Source organism: Eptatretus burgeri, chromosome 18 (assembly GCF_056783735.1).
Source record: "Eptatretus burgeri isolate ZD-2024b chromosome 18, Ebu_testis_v1, whole genome shotgun sequence".
In the NCBI taxonomy this organism is placed as follows: Eukaryota; Metazoa; Chordata; class Myxini; order Myxiniformes; family Myxinidae; genus Eptatretus; species Eptatretus burgeri.
In genome coordinates this window covers 36,949,525-36,969,636 of record NC_140978.1, presented here as the reverse complement: position 1 = coordinate 36,969,636, position 20,112 = coordinate 36,949,525, and the positions used below count along the sequence as shown (strand labels likewise).

Here is a 20,112-nt window from a genome sequence, read left to right as displayed (position 1 = left end):
GCTGAGGTCATATTTATTTTTTCAGATGAGATCCTGTTCTCGGCAGTGTAGTTGTTGTTGTGAAGGTAATGCTGAGGTATAATGTTGAGGTAATATCTATTTTTTCAGATGAGATCCTGTTCTCGGCGGTGTAGTTGCTGTTGTGAAGGTAATGTTGAGGTATAATGTTGAGGTAATATTAATTTTTTTAGATGAGATCCTGTTCTAGGCGGTGTAGTTGCTGTTGTGAAGGTAATGTTGAGGTAATATTAATTTTTTTAGATGAGATCCTGTTCTCGGCGGTGTAGTTGCTGTTGTGAAGGTAATGTTGAGGTATAATGTTGAGGTAATATTAATTTTTTTAGATGAGATCCTGTTCTAGGCGGTGTAGTTGTTGTTGTGAAGGTAATGTTGAGGTAATATTAATTTTCTTAGATGAGATCCTGTTCTAGGCGGTGTAGTTGCTGTCGTGATGGTAATGCTGAGGTAATATTGATTTTTTCAGATGAGATCCTGTTCTAGGCGGTGTAGTTGTTGTTGTGAAGGTAATGCTGAGGTAATATTTATTTTTTCAGATGAGATCCTGTTCTCGGCGGTGTAGTTGTTGTTGTGAAGGTAATGCTGAGGTAATATATTTTTATTTTTAGATGAGATCCTGTTCTAGGCGGTGTAGTTGTCGTTGTGAAGGTAATGATGGGGTAATATTAATTTTTTTAGATGAGATCCTGTTCTAGGCGGTGTAGTTGTTGTTGTGAAGGTAATGCTGAGGTAATATTTATTTTTTCAGATGAGATCCTGTTCTTGGCGGTGTAGTTGTCGTTGTGAAGGTAATGCTGAGGTAATATATATTTTTTTTTAGATGAGATCCTGTTCCAGGTGGTGTCGTTGTTGTTGTGAAGGTAATGCTGAGGTAATATTTATTTTTTCATAGCAAAAAGACTTTAATTTGATATATTTAAGAAGCGAATGTAAGAAGAATTCTACATTCGCTTCTGGGCTTTGCCTATTCCATATTAATTCTCATGTAATTTAAACAAATAAATATTAGTAATAATAAACAATGTGAATTTTGTACATTTACTGTGGTGTTCTGGTGGAAGGGAGATCGAGTGAGGAATGAAGGAGAGGATCACAAATGGCGGTTTGACGGGTTGTGTGGTGTTTGTGGTTTGATTAAATCCTGTGGGGAACGAACAAGAGTTTCCTGGTGTGGAAGAACAGGATATTGAGGACGAGGTGAATAATGACACACGAGTTTTCACTTGGAGGGGATCAGAAACCTTCACGGACACTTTGAACATCGACGCAATGTTTCATTTGTACATCACGTGTTTCGTCACAATGGACAACCACTGTGGGAGTCGATCAGCAATCTAATGGGACAGATGTGGGATAAAATTGTACTTTTTGTGGGAAGAACATCAAAATTGGCAAAGATCATGTTTGTTTGCTTTTATTTAATTGAAATTCGCTGAAACAAGTGAAAGTGATAACTTTGCAAGAACTTGTTCCCCGTGGAGGGACCTTTTTACGTCATATCCGGTTTGGGACTGACGTAGGTACCTCCAACATGCCACTGGCTTGGGATTGACGCCGTTACTTCCCAGACGTCACATCCGGTTTGGGACTGACGTAGTTACTCTCAGACATCACATCCGCCATGTTCGGAGTGCTGCCGCCATTTTATGTTTCTCGAACCTGAGGACCTGGTTGTGAGTAAAACGGGAGGGTTAATCGGAGTTCGCTGACGTGAGATCCGGACGGATCGATGAGTATTCTCGTTTTGCTGTGTTCCCGGTCAGACAGGGTGAGGTTCTTTAGAAGCGTTGAGATGTTTCATGATTATTATCATCATCATCATCGTCGTCGTTGTTACTCATCTCATCCGGTTGGGTGTTAATGGCGATGCAGCTTTATTAGATTGTAAAGAGAAGTTAAACATCCATGATTTGTGTGATCCATGTGAGTAAAAGTTATTAAAATTTGATTGTGTGATCTAGTTACCCGTGTTGGTTTGTTACCATTTATTAATTAATCAACCGACCCTCATGTTCTGTTCCCAAATGTATTGGATCATGTTTGTAAAGAGAAATGCTCCAAATGATATGGGGGAGTGAGGGTGGGGGGGGGCTGAGGTATCATCAACCAGACGGCGGTCTCCTTGGGTTAACCTGAGGTGGTCCCTTCGGGTGGGGGGCTGGAATGCCTTCTCCCTAAGAGAGGATGATCACCTGTCTCTGTTATCATTTGATCTCCCGCGTTTGGACATCGGTATTGGAGCACTCTCTGAGGTTCGGAGACGGGATAGTGGTGAGATCATGGCCGGTGGTTACACCCACCACTGGTCTAGTCATTATTGATGGTTACCATACTCAAGGAGTTGCTGAAGCTGGGTCCAGTAACCTGACTCCCATGATAATTGAGGTAACACCCGTCAACGAGCGGATTATGAGGTTAAGGATTCATCACTCCTTGGATGTCATTTCCCTGATCTCTGTGTATGCTCCGACTGAGGCGAGTGATCTCACTGTGAAGGAGGCATTCTCTGCCGCGTTCAACTCTGGTTCAGCAATGCCCCAGGTGAGATACTCTTCTTGGCTTGGGGGATTTCAATGCATCGACTGACACTGGCTGGGATGGTTATCCGACGTGTATTGGTCCCCATGGGTCTGGAACTGTGAATCAAAATAGCACCAAGTTCCTTGACTTTGCAAAAAGTCGTGGACTTGGAGTGGCTGGTTCATGGTTTCAGCACCCACAGGTTCATCGCTGGACTTGGTATTGCAGCACTCTGAGGTTCTGATGGTAAACATAACCGTCGGGGGTGGTGTGGCAAAGGAGATTGACCATGTTGTAGTTTATGGGCGCTGGAGGACGATTCGGAACTGCAGTCGACCGGATAACTCAGTTCTTCAATACCCACCACAGGCTTGTTGTAGCAACTCGGAAGTTTCAGCTTAAATCTGGGGAAATGGTGCTATACCAGCCGAGACTGGATGTTGGCAAGCTCAAGGATGAGAGGGTAGCTGAGGAGTCTGCAAACAGGCTGAATGGGGATTTGGGGGGAGGGGGGGTCTGGGTGTTTTGAGGAATCTGAAAAGAGTTGTGAAGTGCCTTCAAGACCACCATCCTTGTTGTTGCCAATGGATGTCTTGAAACGCATCAGGCGAAGAAGAACTTTGTCTCTCAAGGGACACTGGGTACCATTGACCAGAGTTGCGGCGCCAGGCTAAATTGCAGAGCTGAGCTGTTCAGGGAGTTGAGGCATAAAACTATGTATGCTGAAGGCAAACAAGGAGGCTTGTGTGCAAGGAATCTGTGAAGGGTTAGAACATCACCTATGAACGAGTGTTTCTCGTTCTGCTGACAGAGGAATTCATGCATTGCTTTCCTCCAAGCCCATCCCTCGGTGCACTGCAGTTCGAGCAGATGGTGGTGGGCTCTTGACAGAGGAGTTCGATATGAAGGCCCATTGGGCCGGTAACTTTGAGCATGTCAAATTTTCGTATTTTCGTATTTTTCGTCTTTCGTATTTTTCAGAAACTGAGATTGGGCCTTGGCAATGAAGTTGTGTCTCACTAATTTCACTGTGCGTTCACAGAATTGATTAATGAATTCTTCCAAAGGCAGGACCATGGAGCTCAGTTCAGATCTGTTGGTGGATGTCCACCTTTTAAACTGAATTTCATCAATATCCTCGAGTTCATAAGCACTCAGTAGCTCGGTTTTGAAGTCTTCAATTGATGGGCAACTTTCATAAGTTCTGAAATAACATGCCGGTTGTGCTGGGTTACAAAATATGCATGCTATCACGTGATGATAGCTAGGAAGTTTGGCTATCTGTGGCATTTTGGAACCAAACATCGTGAGTTTCACATTTTGATGTATCGTACATACACATACACTGTGTGCACCACCTGAACCGGCCAAGACACACTCTGAGGGACGGAGCATGGCAAACTTCGCGAATCCAACTTTCAAGCCAGGGTTCTTCTCTTTGAATTTCTGAAACAGTTCCTTGAGATTGTTTTGTACTGTATGTGTGCCATCAGGTGACGTCATTGGAACGATTGTTTAGTACCAGGCGCTTTTGAATTTTGTCTTTTCCATGTTCATTCCTGACCACCACACAGTCCTTTTTTCCCGGCATTATTCGGCTGACTTCATCACTTCGGTAAAATTCGGTTTCGGCGGATTTCACTTCGTCAGGCAACATTTTACCCTGTTTGGGATTTGGAGACGACAGCATATCATTTTCTTTCTCGAAATTTTTGGCTTGCACAGCCATTCTTTGGGACCAACCAACTATATTGTCAGTATACGTATTTGCTCTGAACTGCTCGAAGCAACGTATTTTTCTTTCAGGCTTTTGATCACCTCTGGTATGTAGTTATCATCACATTTTGACGCTGTATTTTGTGTTTTCTCCGCAGTGCTTGGTCAAGCAACTCGTTCTAATTTCTTTCGCACAGAATCTTCCACTTTACTTCGCTTTTCAGGAACGAACCCTGAGCTCTTTTCCGCCTTTCGTTTGTCGAATGGGCTTTCGCCTATCATCTATAACGACTGGTTTTAATAGGTCAACTTCTGCTTCTTGCTCAAAAACCTCCTCGTCCTGATCTGTCGAAAATAGATTCTGTAATGCCTTCGATAGTACCTTCTGATGATAATTTCGAACTGGTCGAAGATGATTCTTCAATACACTCTGGTGACAACTGAGAGTTTTTTTCTGCACGAAGTACAAAGTCTGTCATCTTTTTTCACCTTTGAAGAAAATTTCATCAACATATCATTTGACACATTGCGAAGATCTTTTCGTTGTTTCATTTTATGGCAGCTGAACGGATCGCAACAGTATTTTCGGAGCTCCTTTCGATCTTCAGTCGCCATGCTTACTGAAAAATATGCAAAAACTGAGATTAGCCCATTTATAACTTAATTTGATGATGGTTATACAAAAAATGTACACTTAAAAATCAATAGACACAATAGGCAGAATAATTTTTCACAAATGATGCAATATATATCTATAATAGTCCAGAGATGATAATTGTCAATTTCAGACATAAAGTCACCTGCCAGCAGGTGAAGTCATTGGAACGATGACGGCAAACGTCGCCCAATGTCAAATCAAGAATTGGTGATATGTGGACCCCGAACAATAAAACCATCATCGCAATTGAACCCATTGAGATCCCATTTTTATCCCCCGCCGCATGGCGGAAGGGGGATATTGTCGTCCGGCTGTCCGTCCGTCCGGGCGTCAACATTTATAGCTGTGAGTGCGATAACTCATAAACTGTTTGCCATATTGATTTGAAATTTGGGTCACACATGTACCACCTGAAAAGGAAAAACCCTATTGAATTTGGGCGTGGCGGGCTCCAATATGACCGACTGGGCGGCGTTAATATTTATAGCTGTGAGTGCGATAACTCATAAACTGTTCGCCATATCGATTTGAAATTTGGGTCACACATGTACCACCTGAAAAGGAAGAACCCTATTGATTTTGGGTGTGGCTGGATCCAAGATGGCCGACTGGGGCGGTCCGTCCGTCCGTCCAGCTGGCTGGCTGGGCGTCAACATTTATGGCGTCAATATTTATAGCTGTGAGTGCGATAACTCATAAACTGTGCACCATATCGATTTGAAATTTGGGTCACACATGTACCACCTGAAAAGGAAGAACCCTATTGATTTTGGGCGTGGCCGGATCCAAGATGGCCGACTGGTGCAGCCATCTTGAAAAAAAATGTTTTTTTGCCATATCGATTTGAAATTTGGGTCACACATGTACCACCTGAAAAGGAAGAACCCTATTGATTTTGGGCGTGGCTGGATCCAAGATGGCCGACTGGGGTGGCCATCTTCAAAAAAAGGTTTTTTGTAATAAATGGAAAACCGCTTATCTGATTTCAATTATTTTTCAATGGTGGGGGATTCCCTATCTCTGATGGTATATTTACTCTTTTTAAACCTGTTTTGTTTTGTTTTTTCAAATTTGTAATAAATCTGTTCTTATCAGCTCAATACAAGAGCTGATCTGCCCTGCAATGCGGGACTAGTCTATTAAATGGATTTTTGGTATCAGGCGTAAGATTAGGGGCTTGCTACGTCCGCTCCACGTATCGACCCGGTATTGCAGTCCCACCGGAAACAGTGCACCTTTGGGGGAATTCAGAAACAAAGAAAATATTTTTCTGAAATTAAAAAGTTGTTTCATTACCTTTTCCACCCAAGATCGAAATTTGGAATCGTGGTGAAGGGTCCTGAGATAGTGGGCGGTGCCACGAATGCGGCCTCGCCTGCTCCTATTGCCAACAGGCCCGATGTCCCCTCGCCACGATGTGGCCCTAACTGCGCCCTGTTCTCCCCCCGGGTGATACTGAGAACAGCCTCTCCTTCCTAGAAATGTGGGTTGAGTGCACACGTGACGCGGATGTATGGGTGGATTTCGAAAACGCATGTGATGCGTTCACCGGTACACTGATCGATCGTTGTTGAGCACCGCATGGTAACGCAGTCGCTCCCACACTGAATTTGTGGGTGGTACCACATCGCTTCTTGGCCTTTTGGTTCATGATATATTCAATGTTTTATTCTGTGATTTTAATTCTCTGATTTTCAGGATCTCTAATGTATGGTGGTGGGTTGAGGTCTGGTTGTGGAAGCGGATGTGGGACCAGTGATGTGGAGACGTTCCCCTGTGAGTATTGCGGAAAGCATCTATCCATGCTCACGGGGTAGCGTCAACACGTCGCCTATGTATATACAATACCACTCAAAAGTTTGGACGCCCCTACTCATTCAAGGGTTTTTGCTTATTATCTTGCCAAAACGAAGTTTTTGCAAGATATGTTAGTCAGCTTGTATGTTTTTTTTATTTATTTATTTATTTATTTTGTTTGTTTGTTTGTCTGTAATCACGTATAAAAAAATTCTGCAGAGCACAGTTATCATTGGAAATTTTTGTAACTTCGCATATCAGAGGCCTATATAGGTCCCTTTCAGTGCACAAAATTTTGAAGGTCAAGGTCAAAGGTCAAGGTCACTTTGTCGCAAATCAGGGGAGTCAATGAAACCCTTATTTTCTGAGTAATTTTGATCGGATCGTCTTCAAACTTCATGGGAATATAGTTCATGGTCTGGCACTCAGCTGATTAATTTTTGGTGGCGATTGGCCTTGACCTTCATGGTTAGCGCCTGAGGTCAAACATATTTGACCCCAAGGTCAAATTTTCAAGTTTTAGGAACCATATCGTGTAGTACCTCAAATTGAACACCTCGATGAGTGCTTTCTAGATATGTCAAGCTTGAGACATTATGACGTCATTTGGTGACGTTATGAGGCAAACGCATATTTTTCATGGTTACTCTGTAGAACGATTCTCATCGGAATCTCTCGTAGGCAGATATTCCTCAAGGAGTCGCTCCTGGTGGATAGCAGCTCTGTTCACCTCAGTGTGACCTTAAAGAAGTCACACGTGGTCACCTTTTGGCAAGATACGGGTCACCCTGCGGGTGACATTGTTTTTTATTTTTTTTTATTATTTTCTACATAGTAGAATAATCGTGAAGACATCAACACTATGAAATAACACAAATGTAATTATGTCGTAACTAAAAAAGGGTTAAACAAATCAAAATACATTTTAGATTCTTCAAAGTAACCACTCTTTGCCTTGATGACAGCATTACAAACTCTTGGCGTTCTCTCAACCAGCTTCAAGGGGTCGTCACCTGGAATGATTTTCCATTAACAGGTGTGCCTTGTTAAAAGTTAATTTGTGGAATTTTTTTCCTTCTTAATGCGTTTGAGCCAATCAGTTGTTTTGTGACAAGGTAAGGTTGATATTCAGTAAATTGCCCTATTTGGTAAAAGACCATTATTTTGTCTGTACTGTAGTAGTCCATATTATGGCAAGAACAATTCAACAAAGCCAAGAGAAATGATAGTCCATCATTACTTTAAAACATGAAGGTCAGTCAATCCGGAAAATTTCAAGAACTTTGAAAGTTTCTTCAAGTGCAGTCGCAAAAAACATCAAGTGCTGTGATGAAACTGGCTCTCATGAGGACTTCCACAGGAAAGGAAGACCCAGAGTTACCTCTACTGCAGAGGATAATATTTGAGTTACCAGCCTCAGAAATCACCAATTAACTGCACCTCAGATTGCAGCCCAAGTAAATGCTACACTGAGTTCAAGAAACACACATCTCAACATCAACTCTTCAGAGAAGACTGCATGAATTCGGCCTTCATGGTCGAATTGCTGCAAAGAAACCTCGAGTGAAGGAGACCAATAAGAAGAAGAGACTTACTTGGGCCAAGAAACACGAGCAATGGACATTAGACTGGTGGAAATATGTCCTTTGGTCTGATGAGACCAAATTTGAGATTTTTGGTTCCAACCGTTGTGTTTTTGTGAGACACAGTGAAGGTGAACGGATGATCTCTGCATGTGTGGTTCCCACCATGAAGCATGGAGGAGGAGGAGGTGTGATGGTGTGGGGGTGCTTTGCTGGTGACACTGTCTGCGATTTATTGAGAATTCAAGGCACACTTAACCAGCATGGCTACCACAGCATTTTGCAGTGAGATGCCACCCCATCTGGTTTGTGCTTAGTGGGACCATCATTTGTTTTTCAACAGGACAATGACCCAAAACACACCTCCAGGCTGTGTTAGGGCCATTTGCCAAGAAGTACCAGGTCACTCACTCTACCCTGAATATGCTGTTTCTGCTCTCCCAACAATGAATGGAGGTCCTCAATGCCGGACATGAAATCAGAGCCATATCCCGAGACATATTGTTGCGGGCCGGGGATCGGTTGCGAGCACGACCGCTAGGTGGAGCAATAGGGTCGACTCTGCCGAACACCCGGAATCTAGATCGTACCTTTCAGAAAACTCCGGAAGGTACGGGTGAACTTACAGCACCCTTACAGCACCGTGAATCGTCAATAAATCAACCACGTGGTACAGGGTTATTTGCCAAACTTCAAAATACCTAGAGGCCCACGTGGCGAACTACTGAGTATGCACACCCTCGACGGAACTCGAACGGGACGAGTCATTTCCGTGTTCGACCCGTGCGTGACCCGATCGGATGGTCACCGAGCTTCCGTTGGTCCCAAATGCACACCACTACGGAAACAACGGCCTTCTTTAATTCTCCCAACAGGCACCGCATTAAACCAATGAGGAAAACACAAAAACGAGCTGATGCATTTAACACATGGATATTTATTTACAATGGGTGGGGAAGGAACACATAAGAGCAGAGTAAAACCGACTAAAGTAAGGCAAATAATGTACAGCGAAAGCACTTATCCAATTCCTACTTACAGGCAGGGCCCCAGACACACACACACACACACACACACACACACACACACACACACACACACACACACACACACACACACACACACACACACACACACACACACACACGGGCATGGACCTTCCCGCCTCGTGCGGTCTCCGACGAGACGAGCGAACCAGACCAGCGTCGCAATGCGGTCAGAAGAACCCGGCGCCAGCGAGACACGATCAGAGTGGAGAGCTCCGTTCGGCGCTCGTCCCGACAACCAAAACTCTCCCTCTTGGTCCGATCGCACCGCAACCTTATTCACCCTTCTCTAGGAGGGGGGAGGGTACGCCTCCTCCTTCCCCGCTCTCCCTCACTGGATGGTTTGGCGTGCAAAGTGCGCTCGTTGCCCTGTCATTGGCCATAACGGGCGCTAAGGCCGTTGATTGGACCGGGGGGGGGGGGGCATGACGGCCGTCTGGTGGACCGCCCTCCAAACAGGCAGAGGAACATTATCCTGCGTGGGCTGTGGTCATTGGACGACCGCCGAGGAACTCGCTCGCATCTTCCTGATTGGGCGAGAGCCACCGCGAGACTCCTCCTTGAACTCCACCCACCACGGGTGTCATGGCGTCGGCCAGAATGAGGTGAAGATGAGGGTGATGCTGGTGGTGTTGTAGAAGATTTATAGATGTAATAATAAAAACCCTAACAATCAAAATAACTCTGCAGCACATGAACATTTAATTACCCATTAAACGAGGGATGGGACCCTAATGAAAAACACACACCGATTTAACTGAGCTATAGGGGACGGCTGTCTTTCTGTGTGCACAAAGCTTCCAGATTCGTAACAATATCACCTGCTTTTGACATGGTCTGGCACCCTGCCCAGCTCACCAAACTCTCTTCTTATGATATCCAAGGACATCTCCACTCATGGCTCACAGACTTCCTCTCCTGCCGCCGTCAACGTGTGGCCCTAAATCGAGTTCTTTCATTCCCTCTTCCTGTCCAGGCTGGAGTTCCTCCAGGTCGCGTTCTGGGCCCTGTTCTTTTTCTGGTTTTCATCAATGATCTCTCCGACTCTGGAAAATCCACTTTATCTCTTTGCTGATGACTCCACCCTCTGCTGTATCATCTGTCATCCCTCAGACCGGCATGCAGCAGCTTCTTCGCTCACTGCAGATCTGGATAAAATCACAAACTGGTCCAACACATGGAACATGTCTTTCAATCCGGACAAATCTCACACTCTCACTTTGTCTCTCTGAAAGGACCGTTTAGAAAACCTCCCCATCCACTTTCTCAACAACGCTCTGGAAGAAGTGCTTTCTTTCAAGCTTCTGGGTCTCACGATCTGCCATGATCCTTCCTGGGAAAACCATATTTCAAACCTCGCCTCCAAAGCCAGTCACCGACTGGGAATCCTCTGTCGTGCAGAGTCCTTCTTTGGCCCACCTGAGCTCCTGACCACTTACAAAGCTTTCGTCCACAGCCTGATGGAGTACTGCTTTCCCCTCTGAGCTGGTGCTCCTGCCTCCCACCTTTCTCGGCTTCACGCTGTGGAAACCAAGGCATTTCGGATCATTGGCATCTCCCGCGATGAGGCTGAGTCCTTGGGCCTCTCACTCTCTCACTGTAGGCAGGTCGGTGGTCTTTGTCTTCTACCGTTTCCTCTCCAGTCTTGGCCCCCTGTTCTCTCTGTGATTTGTCCCCAGCACATTTCCGCAGGGCACTCAAGGTCCACCAACAACCCCCTTCTGGTAAAACTACCAAAATCACAAATCACTGCTCACCTTCACTCTTTCATTCCTCTTTTTCCCTGCCTTTGGAATAAACTCCGTCACTCTATGCGATCCCATTCTTCCCTCTAGGCCTTCAAAACAGCTGTTCAACACCACCTCTTATCCCCCATCCAAATCCTTGATCTTTCTACTCCGGTTAATCCACGCCAAGCCCACCTCTTTCAAATTCCCTGCCTTCCTTCCTGAAAGTCCCTGTAATGTCCATCTTGTATTCACCATGTTCCCCGCCCCATCCCTCTCGTTTCCACAGATCTCCTAATGTCTCTGTTCTCCACTGTTTTGTCCTTCTCACTCTCGCCCCTCTTGTCTCATGCCCCCCTTGCTGTGCGTTGTGTGTTAGCTCTCATACGAGCCTCAACAAGGTATACAAAAAAAAGTAGAGTGATGGAGTGCTGCATCAGATGACCTGGCCTCCACAATCACCCTACCTAAACCCAATTGAGATGGCTTGGGATGATTTGGACTGCAGAGTGAAGGAAAGGCAGCCAACAAGTGCTCAGCATATGTGGGAACTCCTTCAAGACGGTTGGAAAAGCATTCTCGGTGACTACCTCATGAAGCTGGTTGAGAGAATGCCAATAGTGTGCAAAGCTGTCATCAAGGCAAAGGGTAGCTACTTTGAAGAATCTAAACTATAAAATGTATTTTGATTTGTTTAACACTTTTTTGGTAACTACATAACTCCATACATGTTATTTCATAGTTTTGATGTCTTCACTATTATCCTGCAATGTAGATACACAATGTAGATGTACAAATACAGATACACGTACAGTCGTGGCCAAAATATTGGCACCCTTGCACTTTTTAGGTCATCTCTAACGAGATGACCTAATAAAACCAGTCTCTGTTTGTACGTCCCCATTTTTTTCTTCTGATTTTCTTGATATTTGGTATGTGGGTAGATGTCTATGAGGGATGCATGACGGTATGACCTTTGACCCGATTGAAGGTCAAGGTCACTCCAAAGTTGTGAAATTGTCCATTTTCAAAATGTTTATGCCTATGCCGTTTATGATCCGATCTTCGAAATTCCTTCGGATTCTGATAATATGGAACAATATCTAAATTTGGTTGTGCCGGTTTTTTGAAATTCGTCCTGATTATCGAATCACGTGTCTTCAAAGTTGGAAAAATCGTCGATGTGGCACGGTAAAAAAAAATAATTCGCTTGATCTTGATGAAACTTGGTATGTAGGTAGGGATCGATGAATGATGCACGACGGTATGACTTTTGACACGATTGAACGTCAAGGTCAAGGTCAAGGCCACTCCAAAGTTGCGAAATCGTCCATTTTCAAAATCTATCTCCTCCGCCGTTTATGATCGAATCTTCGAAATTTCTTCGGATTCTGATAATATGGAACGATATCTAAATTTGTTCAGGCCGGTTTTTTGAAATTCGCCGGAGGTGAACGGCCGATGACCTCGGAGAGCGGTGCAGTTCCCGGGGTGTCACACAGCTCCATAAACACTTGCACCACACGCTTCTGACGTAGTTCCAACACTCCACCACCCATCTTTCCCATCCTAACCCCCCCTCACAATATTTAGCCCGATGTAACCCCGCATGGTTCAGTGAGGTAAGAGCAGAGTTGCCCCGATACTCTGTTGTTGTTCTTCTTTCTCCTCAGTTCCTTTCGTCTCTCTTCGTCACATTTTACATGATGTGGAGTTTCCACGTGTCCCTGCTGGATAATTAGTTATTAATTCTTACTTGGTAAAAGTACAGCAACTGAAACCTCAAGTTAGGGATCGAACTGTAGTTTAATTATATATTTTCACATTCCCAGGTCTATTTCCAGATAATCATGAAACCCCCATGGGGTGACAGTATCTTCATGATGTCATTATCATTTTATATTCTGTACATGTCATTTGTTACATATTGTTTAATAACACTCGCACTCGCAAGAGAGTAACTTACTTTATGAGGTTGTTTGAATTGTCTCAATTGTAGTCTTATTGTTGCAATCAAATCAAACTGGAACAAACGTTGGTATCTCCATTAGAAAGCAAGAGTGCCTGTCTGTCCCCGAACTACTCCCTCAGTTTTGGGGCTAGCCCTGCCAAACCTTCGGTGGAACGTTTTGGGGTCCCAGCCAGTGTCCAAAGGTGGATGGGAGGTTTCACAAATTTCTCAATAAAATTATGATTTTGAGTTTCGATCCGTACGTAACGTCAGTATGGCGTTCATCTTTGTTTACCTCACAAATGTTTGTAACATTGTATTTTGTTATATTGATGGTATGGTATTAATATGTGATTGGAATGAAAATTCAGAGAGATCGAGTTTAAAAAAGAATGAGGAAGTGATGTGAGGGTTTCCACCAGTGACATTCGTGGATTCGGTGTTTGCAGATTCGCCATTGTGAAATCATAGAAATATTACCCACCTTACTTCTGTTGGGGTCAGCTGCAGAAAGTTTTTGCCCAAGTCCTTCACGGATCGGCTGTAAATGCCTAACATTCGACTGAAGGTGCAACAGGAATGTGGCATTTATTGTTTCATGCTTTGGCATTCGCTGTTTCCACATTGTTTGTATTTGGTCTCCCTCCTGTGTGCAGCAGGGTTACCTTCCTGATGTTAGATAAATACAGCAGTTCCTCGTTGGGAGAATGGAAAGTATCTCCACCTGTTATGTGGGAGACCAGACTTTGATTCCCTGTAGGGAATAAATTTTTAACAAGACTGGGTGGTGTCATGGTTAGAGCGATCGCTCTGAGTCTGGGAGGTTGGTGGTTTGAACCCCAGTCATGCCATCTATACCAATAAAAGGGCGTGTGTGTGTGTGTGTGTGTGTGTGTGTGTGTGTGTGTGTGTGTGTGTGTGTGTGTGTGTGTGTGTGTGTGTGTGTGTGTGTGTGTGTGTGTGTGTGTGTGTGTGTGTGTGTGTGTGTACCTGCAAGTTGTTGCCTGTTGTCTCCACATGTGGGTGGGTTTCAGGAGGTGAAACAGAGACCTGCTAGGTCTCAAAGTGTGTGTATGTGTGTGTTGTTGATTGGTATCTACGTATGTGGGTTTCAGAATGTGGAATGGAGTCCTCCCAGTGTGGGCTCAAAGTATCCACATTTATCTCGGTAAGGGGTCACGATCCACGGACCAAGCTGTGAAGTTTTATGTTTTCAAAGTTTTGTGCCGAGGGCTCTCTTCAGGATTGTTACTGAGCCCTGGACGGCTTCCAACTGTAGTTCGTTTGTTGTGATATTGCCAGGGATGGTTTTTATCCCCCGCCGCGTGGCGGAAGGGGGATATTGTTGTCACCCGGGTCGTCCGTCCGTCCGGCTGTCTGGCTGGCTTGGCGTCAATATTTATAGCTGTGAGTGCGATAACTCATAAACTGTTCGCCATATCGATTTGAAATTTGGGTCACAGATGTACCACCTGAAAAGGAAGAACCCTATTGATTTTGGGCGTGGTCGGATCCAAGATGGCCGACTGGGGTGGCCATCTTGAAAAAAAAAGTTTTTTTGTTATAAATGGAAAACCGCTTATCTGATTTCTTTTTTTTTTGGTTACTACATTCCTCACCCCTGGGGAACTTTTTTGAGATGATGACCAAATGGTGTCTTGTTTCCAATTCACCTCCCTCATTATCTGGAATATGTATGACCTTTTTCATTCAATGGCAGGGGATTCCCCATCTCTGATGGTATAATTAATATCTGTGAGGTTCTTTTTCATCATTCCCATGAGGTTCTTCGTCATCACTGGTACAACTTTGGCATTCTTCAGCTTCCAGGATCTTTTCACTTCATGCTTGAGATCTTGGTATTTGGTTATTTTCTTGAGTTCTGAATAGTTAGTCCAAAATCACTGGTATTAACACCTCAATTAGCAATGCCCTCTTCTCTTTTTTTTTTGTATCCAAGTATGATATCTGGTCGCAATGCTTTGTTTTCGATGTTCACGCCCGATGGGATCATGAGGTCATACGTGAGCGGTACTTCAATAATGTTTTCAGTGATTGCTTTTGGTTCATTTTCCAACAAATTTTCTGGAACTGGAATATCAGTTTTTGCAGATGTGCCACAGATTACTTTACAAACTCTCAAGTGTTGTTGTGTGTACAACTGTTCTGACATGGTTTTTTTCTTTCCGTGGTCGGTCATTCAGTGTCACATATCATTCTCTTTGTTAACCCACCTCCACCCCTCACCAGTCTTCTTTTTTTTTTTTCTCCTCTCCCCCACCCTTTTTAGGTCATCTAGTTAGAGATGACCTAATAAAACCAGTCTAGATGTCCGTCCGTCCCCATTTTTTTTCCGATTTTCTTGATATTTGGTAAGTGGGTAGATGTCGATGAGGAATGTATGACGGTATGACCTTTGACCCAATTGAAGGTCAACGTCAAGGTCACTCCAAATTTGCGAAATCGCCCATTTTCAAAATCTATCTCCTCCGCCGTTTCTGATCCGATTTTCGAAATTCCTTCGGATTCTGATAAGATGGAACAATATCTAAATTTGGTCAGGCCGGTTTTTTGAAATTCACCAGCCTTGTGCAAAATCTCCCCCCCCGGCAAATGTGCGACTTTCAAAATGACTAATGACGAGGCCTTTCGCGCATGCGCTGTGTGTGTCTCTGATTCAGGATAAACCTGCTATTGCATATGAAATGTGTAATTCAAATCTTCTTTTGAACATAATTTTCAGCATTTAGAGGAAAGCATGGCAATTTCAAAATGGTTAACCAGAATTGTTCTGTTCCTAAATGCAAATCATACTCACAGAAATCGTACTATACCAAACAAGTACTAAAAACATTTTCAAGTAGAAGGGCACTTGGTAGAGCGCACACCTCGACCAGGCTGAACATTTCGTATCCCACTGATGGGCCGGATCTGGATTGGGACCTGCACTAAAAACATTTTTGGCTTGTTATTGTCACCTAACCAACTCACCCATCAAGTTTCATCCAAATCCATCCAGCACTTTTAGAAACATCATGCTGTGCTGTATATTGTTTTGTCCCTATCTCTCAATGGTGAAGCATCAATTGAAAAATGAAAATAAATTCTTGTATCCAGATTTTCACCAAAATCGCATCAATTTGTCCTTGGCACAGATCCAACCTGTCCAACAAGTTTCTTCCAAACCCATCCATAATTTTTTGAGTTATCCTGCTCACAGACAGACAGATAAACAGTCGGGGTGAAAACATAACCTCCTCCACCCTCGGTGGCAGAGGTAACAAGCAGAGCCAGACCACACGTAGCCAGAAAGGACAGAGATGATTGCCTTCTATTGCCCAGCAAGTGTTCTCTGACCCACTTGTTTTACCCCCTTGATGACAGGATTGGTCCTGGTGAAAAAAAGGGGGCAACAAGTTCACACGGTTCGAGCCGAGTACACGCCACTGGTGCAGCATGAGAATGCATTGCTCTGCCTTGTGAAAACCGCAATCTCATAACCATAGGAACAACCTTAAAACCACAACATGTGTACATGTTATCACAGCATCAGGGAAAGAGTTACTGCAGCCATTTCTCTTTTCTTGGTAACAAAAATCGATCCTGTGTTTGAACACTCAGCTGCCTCATTACCATATATGTGTGTTTTGTAACTTTATCAAGTGAGGAATATAAAGACAAGAGATAACTGCTACCTGATATTTTCATTATGGTAGAGACTTCAAAGAGAGCTTCCAATCTATGGAAGACCTAAATTGCAAGACTCTAACACTTCTGTCGGTGATTGAGCTGCCAATCAAATTGGACACAAGGTATATTGGAACTCACGCAGAGCTGACGTCTGATAATTACTCTAGTGGGAGCTTCTACATGAGACACGTTGAATTACTTAGAGTGACCGAAGAGTGATTGAGGGGCAGATAATGGCTCGGCCATCATGACCATCTTCCCACCCTGTAGGGCTTTTTGACGCATCTGTTCATAAAAGATCTCATTCTCACGAAACATCCGCAACTCCATCTCTGTTTGCACACGGAGGGCCTGCAACAACAACAACAACCACCAATGAATTTCTCTGTTTGACATTCTCATTCAAGCACCAAGTTCATGATGCGAGGCTCTGTTCAAATGGTGTATCTTTGTCCATCATCTCCCAATGTCATATCTCTTGCCTGTAATGTGTCGATGTGTAAGCTCATCATTTAACATTCTACAATCATGTTGAACAGCTGTTTTTACTTTATAGTGATGGATGCACTCATGCTCTGCATGTTGCCACAGCACCAATAAGCATAGTGAGAAGCCTCACTGATGTGCCCTCATTCATTTAGCACATGGAGTTACATTTCAACCACTAGAGGGCATAGTTAGAGTATATCATGGCCAGATTAGAAACCTTGGCTGCCATTATCGTTCCGGGCAAAATTGCATCTGAAGTACTTGAAAGATGCCAAAATAGAAAGCTGCGCTTGCTACGGTTTTACCAACAGGAGGAGAAAGTGGAATTTCCTTTCATAAGTGAGTAGAAGAGTAGAGTACATAACGTCACACGATAAAAGTTAGTCGTACTTTAATACTCGACTATGACCATGTTAAAGTTAACCGTGACGAACAACAACATTGTTTAATCTAAACAACTGACGAGTTGGTAAAGAGCCAGAGATATTAGAAAGTGACATGCATCAGTTCAACATTAAAGTGAACTAGTGCGTGCCCGTAAGTGCAAAAAAAAAAAAAACTCAAACAACTACACAGGCCGTTCCTTCACTCTCGTAAACGACGACTGGATTGGGGGCATTGTGTTTATCTATAAATGTGCATAAGAAATCGAGAAATTATTAGAATGCAGTAAGTCATCACTATCCGGAAGTCCGAACGTTGTAATCCGTAATGGGGAATGCGCTTTAACTTGGGAACCACTTGTCCGATTAATATCAAACCTTGAAAAGGCACATACTCAGGTCCCCAGCAATATACCTAGCAAGTTTCAATTAGATCGGACGAGTGGTTGTCAAGAAACAGCCGACACACACACACACACACACACACACACACACACACACACACACACACACACACACACACACACACACACACACACACACACACACACACACACACACACACACACACACACACACACACACACACACACACACACACACACACACACACACAATTATAGATAGATAAGTCGATTTTGTTCAAAAATCTCTCCATAATTGATGAGACCACTTTGCTCGGATGGTGTAAACATTTCGCTTTTCAATCGACAGTATTATAATATACTAAACAAATCTAATAACATTAGAATATAACACCTGTTTTTTGAAAATCTCAATTTTGCACATGGAGCTTTAAATTCCGATGCGCACGCAAGAGAAATGCACATAAGAAAACATTCCGAACAGCATATTAACAGGATGAGAAACTAATTAATTTGTATAATAATGATGTGAGCGATAATACCGAAAACTGGACGCTGAGCCAGGAAACATCCCACTGATGGAACCACTGATGGGCCGGATTCGTCATACGTGACGAATGGTCAAGTGAAAAAACAGCGACGTGTACCTGAACACTGTTTCATCCAGGTCACCCTTGACCACGGGTGGATATGCTTAACGGCAATGAAATGTAAGTTGTATTCATGTTTATTGGCTCCTATTTTTTTTTTTTTTTTTTTTTTTTTTTTTTTTTGTATACCTTGGTCGAGGCTCGTATGAGAGCTAACACACAACTCACAGCAAGGAGGCATGAGACAAGAGGGGCGGGAGTGGAAGGGACAAAACATTGGGGAACAGACACAGGTGAACTGTGGAAGGGAGAGGGATGGGGATGGGACGGGGAACATGGCGAAGAGAAGATGGACATTACAGGGACTTTCAGGAAGGAAAGCAGGAGAATTGAAGGAAGTGGGCTTGGGTGGATTATCGGGGGTAGAAAAGATCGAGGATTTGGATGGGGGAAGATAAGAGGTGGTGGTGAACAGCTGTTTTGAAAGCCTGAAGGGAAGAATGGGAAAGAATAGAGTGAGGAAGTTTATTCCAAAGGCGGGAAAAAAGAGGAATGAAAGAGTGAAGATGAGCAGTGATTCGTGATTTTGGTAGTTTTACCAGAAGGGGGTTGTTGGCGGACCTTGAGCGCCCTGTGGAAATGTGGTTGGGACAAATCGCAGAGAGAGCAGGGGGGCAAGGCTGGAGAGGAGTCGGTAGAAGACAGAAAGACCACCGACCAACCTGCGGTGATTGAGTGAGAGGCCCAAAGACTCAGCTTCATTGCGGGAGATGCCAATGATCTTAAAAGCCCTGGTTTCGACAGCGTGAAGTCGAGAAAGGTGGGAGGCAGGAGCACCAGCCCAGAGGGGAGAGCAGTACTCCATCAGGCTACGGACAAAAGCTTTGTAAGTGGTCAGGAGCTCAAGAGGGCCGAGGAAGGACTTTGCACGACGGAGGATTCCCAGTCGGCGACTGGCTTTTGAGGCAAGGTTGGAAATGTGACTTTCCCAGGAAAGGTCATGGCAGATCGTGAGACCCAGAAGCTTGAAAGAAAAGACTTCTTCCAGAGGATTGTTGAGAAAGTGGATGGGGGGTTTTGTAAACGGTCCTTTCGAAGAGACATAGTGAGAGTGTGAGATTTGTCTGGATTGAAAGACATGTTCCACGTGTTGGACCAGTTTGTGATTTTATCCAGATCTGCAGTGAGCGAAGAAGCTGCTGCTTGCCGGTCTGAGGGATGACAGATGGTACGGCAGAGGGTTGAGTCATCGGCAAAGAGAAATAGAGGATTTTCCAGAGAGTCCGAGAGATCATTGATGAAAACCAGAAAAAGAACAGGGCCCAGAACGCTACCTTGAGGAACTCCAGCCTGCACAGGAAGAGGGGATGAAAGAACTCCATTTAGGGCCACACGTTGACTGCGACAGGAGAGGAAGTCTGCGAGCCATGAGTGGAGATGGCCTTGAATACCATGGGCAGAGAGTTTGGTGAGTAGGGCAGGGTGCCAGACTGTGTCAAAAGCACGTGATATGTCCAGGGATACGGCTCGGATTTCCTGTCTGGCATTGAGGACCTCCATCCATTGATGGGAGAGCAGT

The 20,112-nt window shown here is 44.2% G+C and overlaps 1 protein-coding gene, 1 long non-coding RNA gene and 1 other non-coding gene across 5 annotated transcripts in view; 2 read left to right on the top strand and 1 right to left on the bottom strand.

Annotated features, from left to right (window-relative positions):
* The first annotated feature begins 1,152 nt into the window (after nucleotides 1-1,152).
* LOC147008889 (uncharacterized) lies at nucleotides 1,153-6,690 on the top strand. Of its 2 annotated transcripts, none has more exons than XR_015053202.1 (3): nucleotides 1,153-1,691; nucleotides 6,223-6,395; nucleotides 6,611-6,690. It is a non-coding gene; the product is annotated as an uncharacterized LOC147008889 (long non-coding RNA). The 2 variants fall into 2 exon arrangements; XR_015053201.1 differs by having other exon boundaries at nucleotides 1,153-1,786.
* Nucleotides 5,956-6,152, top strand: LOC147008890 (U2 spliceosomal RNA). Its single transcript, XR_015053395.1, has one exon. It is a non-coding gene; the product is annotated as a U2 spliceosomal RNA (small nuclear RNA).
* Nucleotides 6,691-15,710: 9,020 nt separating the features above from the next.
* Nucleotides 15,711-20,112, bottom strand: part of SMYD1 (SET and MYND domain containing 1) — a 53,446-nt gene continuing 49,044 nt past the window's right edge. For both annotated transcript variants that reach the window (XM_085863786.1, XM_085863787.1), the window contains one exon: nucleotides 15,711-17,057. In XM_085863786.1, coding sequence (XP_085719912.1) covers nucleotides 16,902-17,057 — 156 coding nt within the window. In that variant the 3' untranslated portion in view covers nucleotides 15,711-16,901. The remainder of the gene's footprint in view (nucleotides 17,058-20,112) is intronic.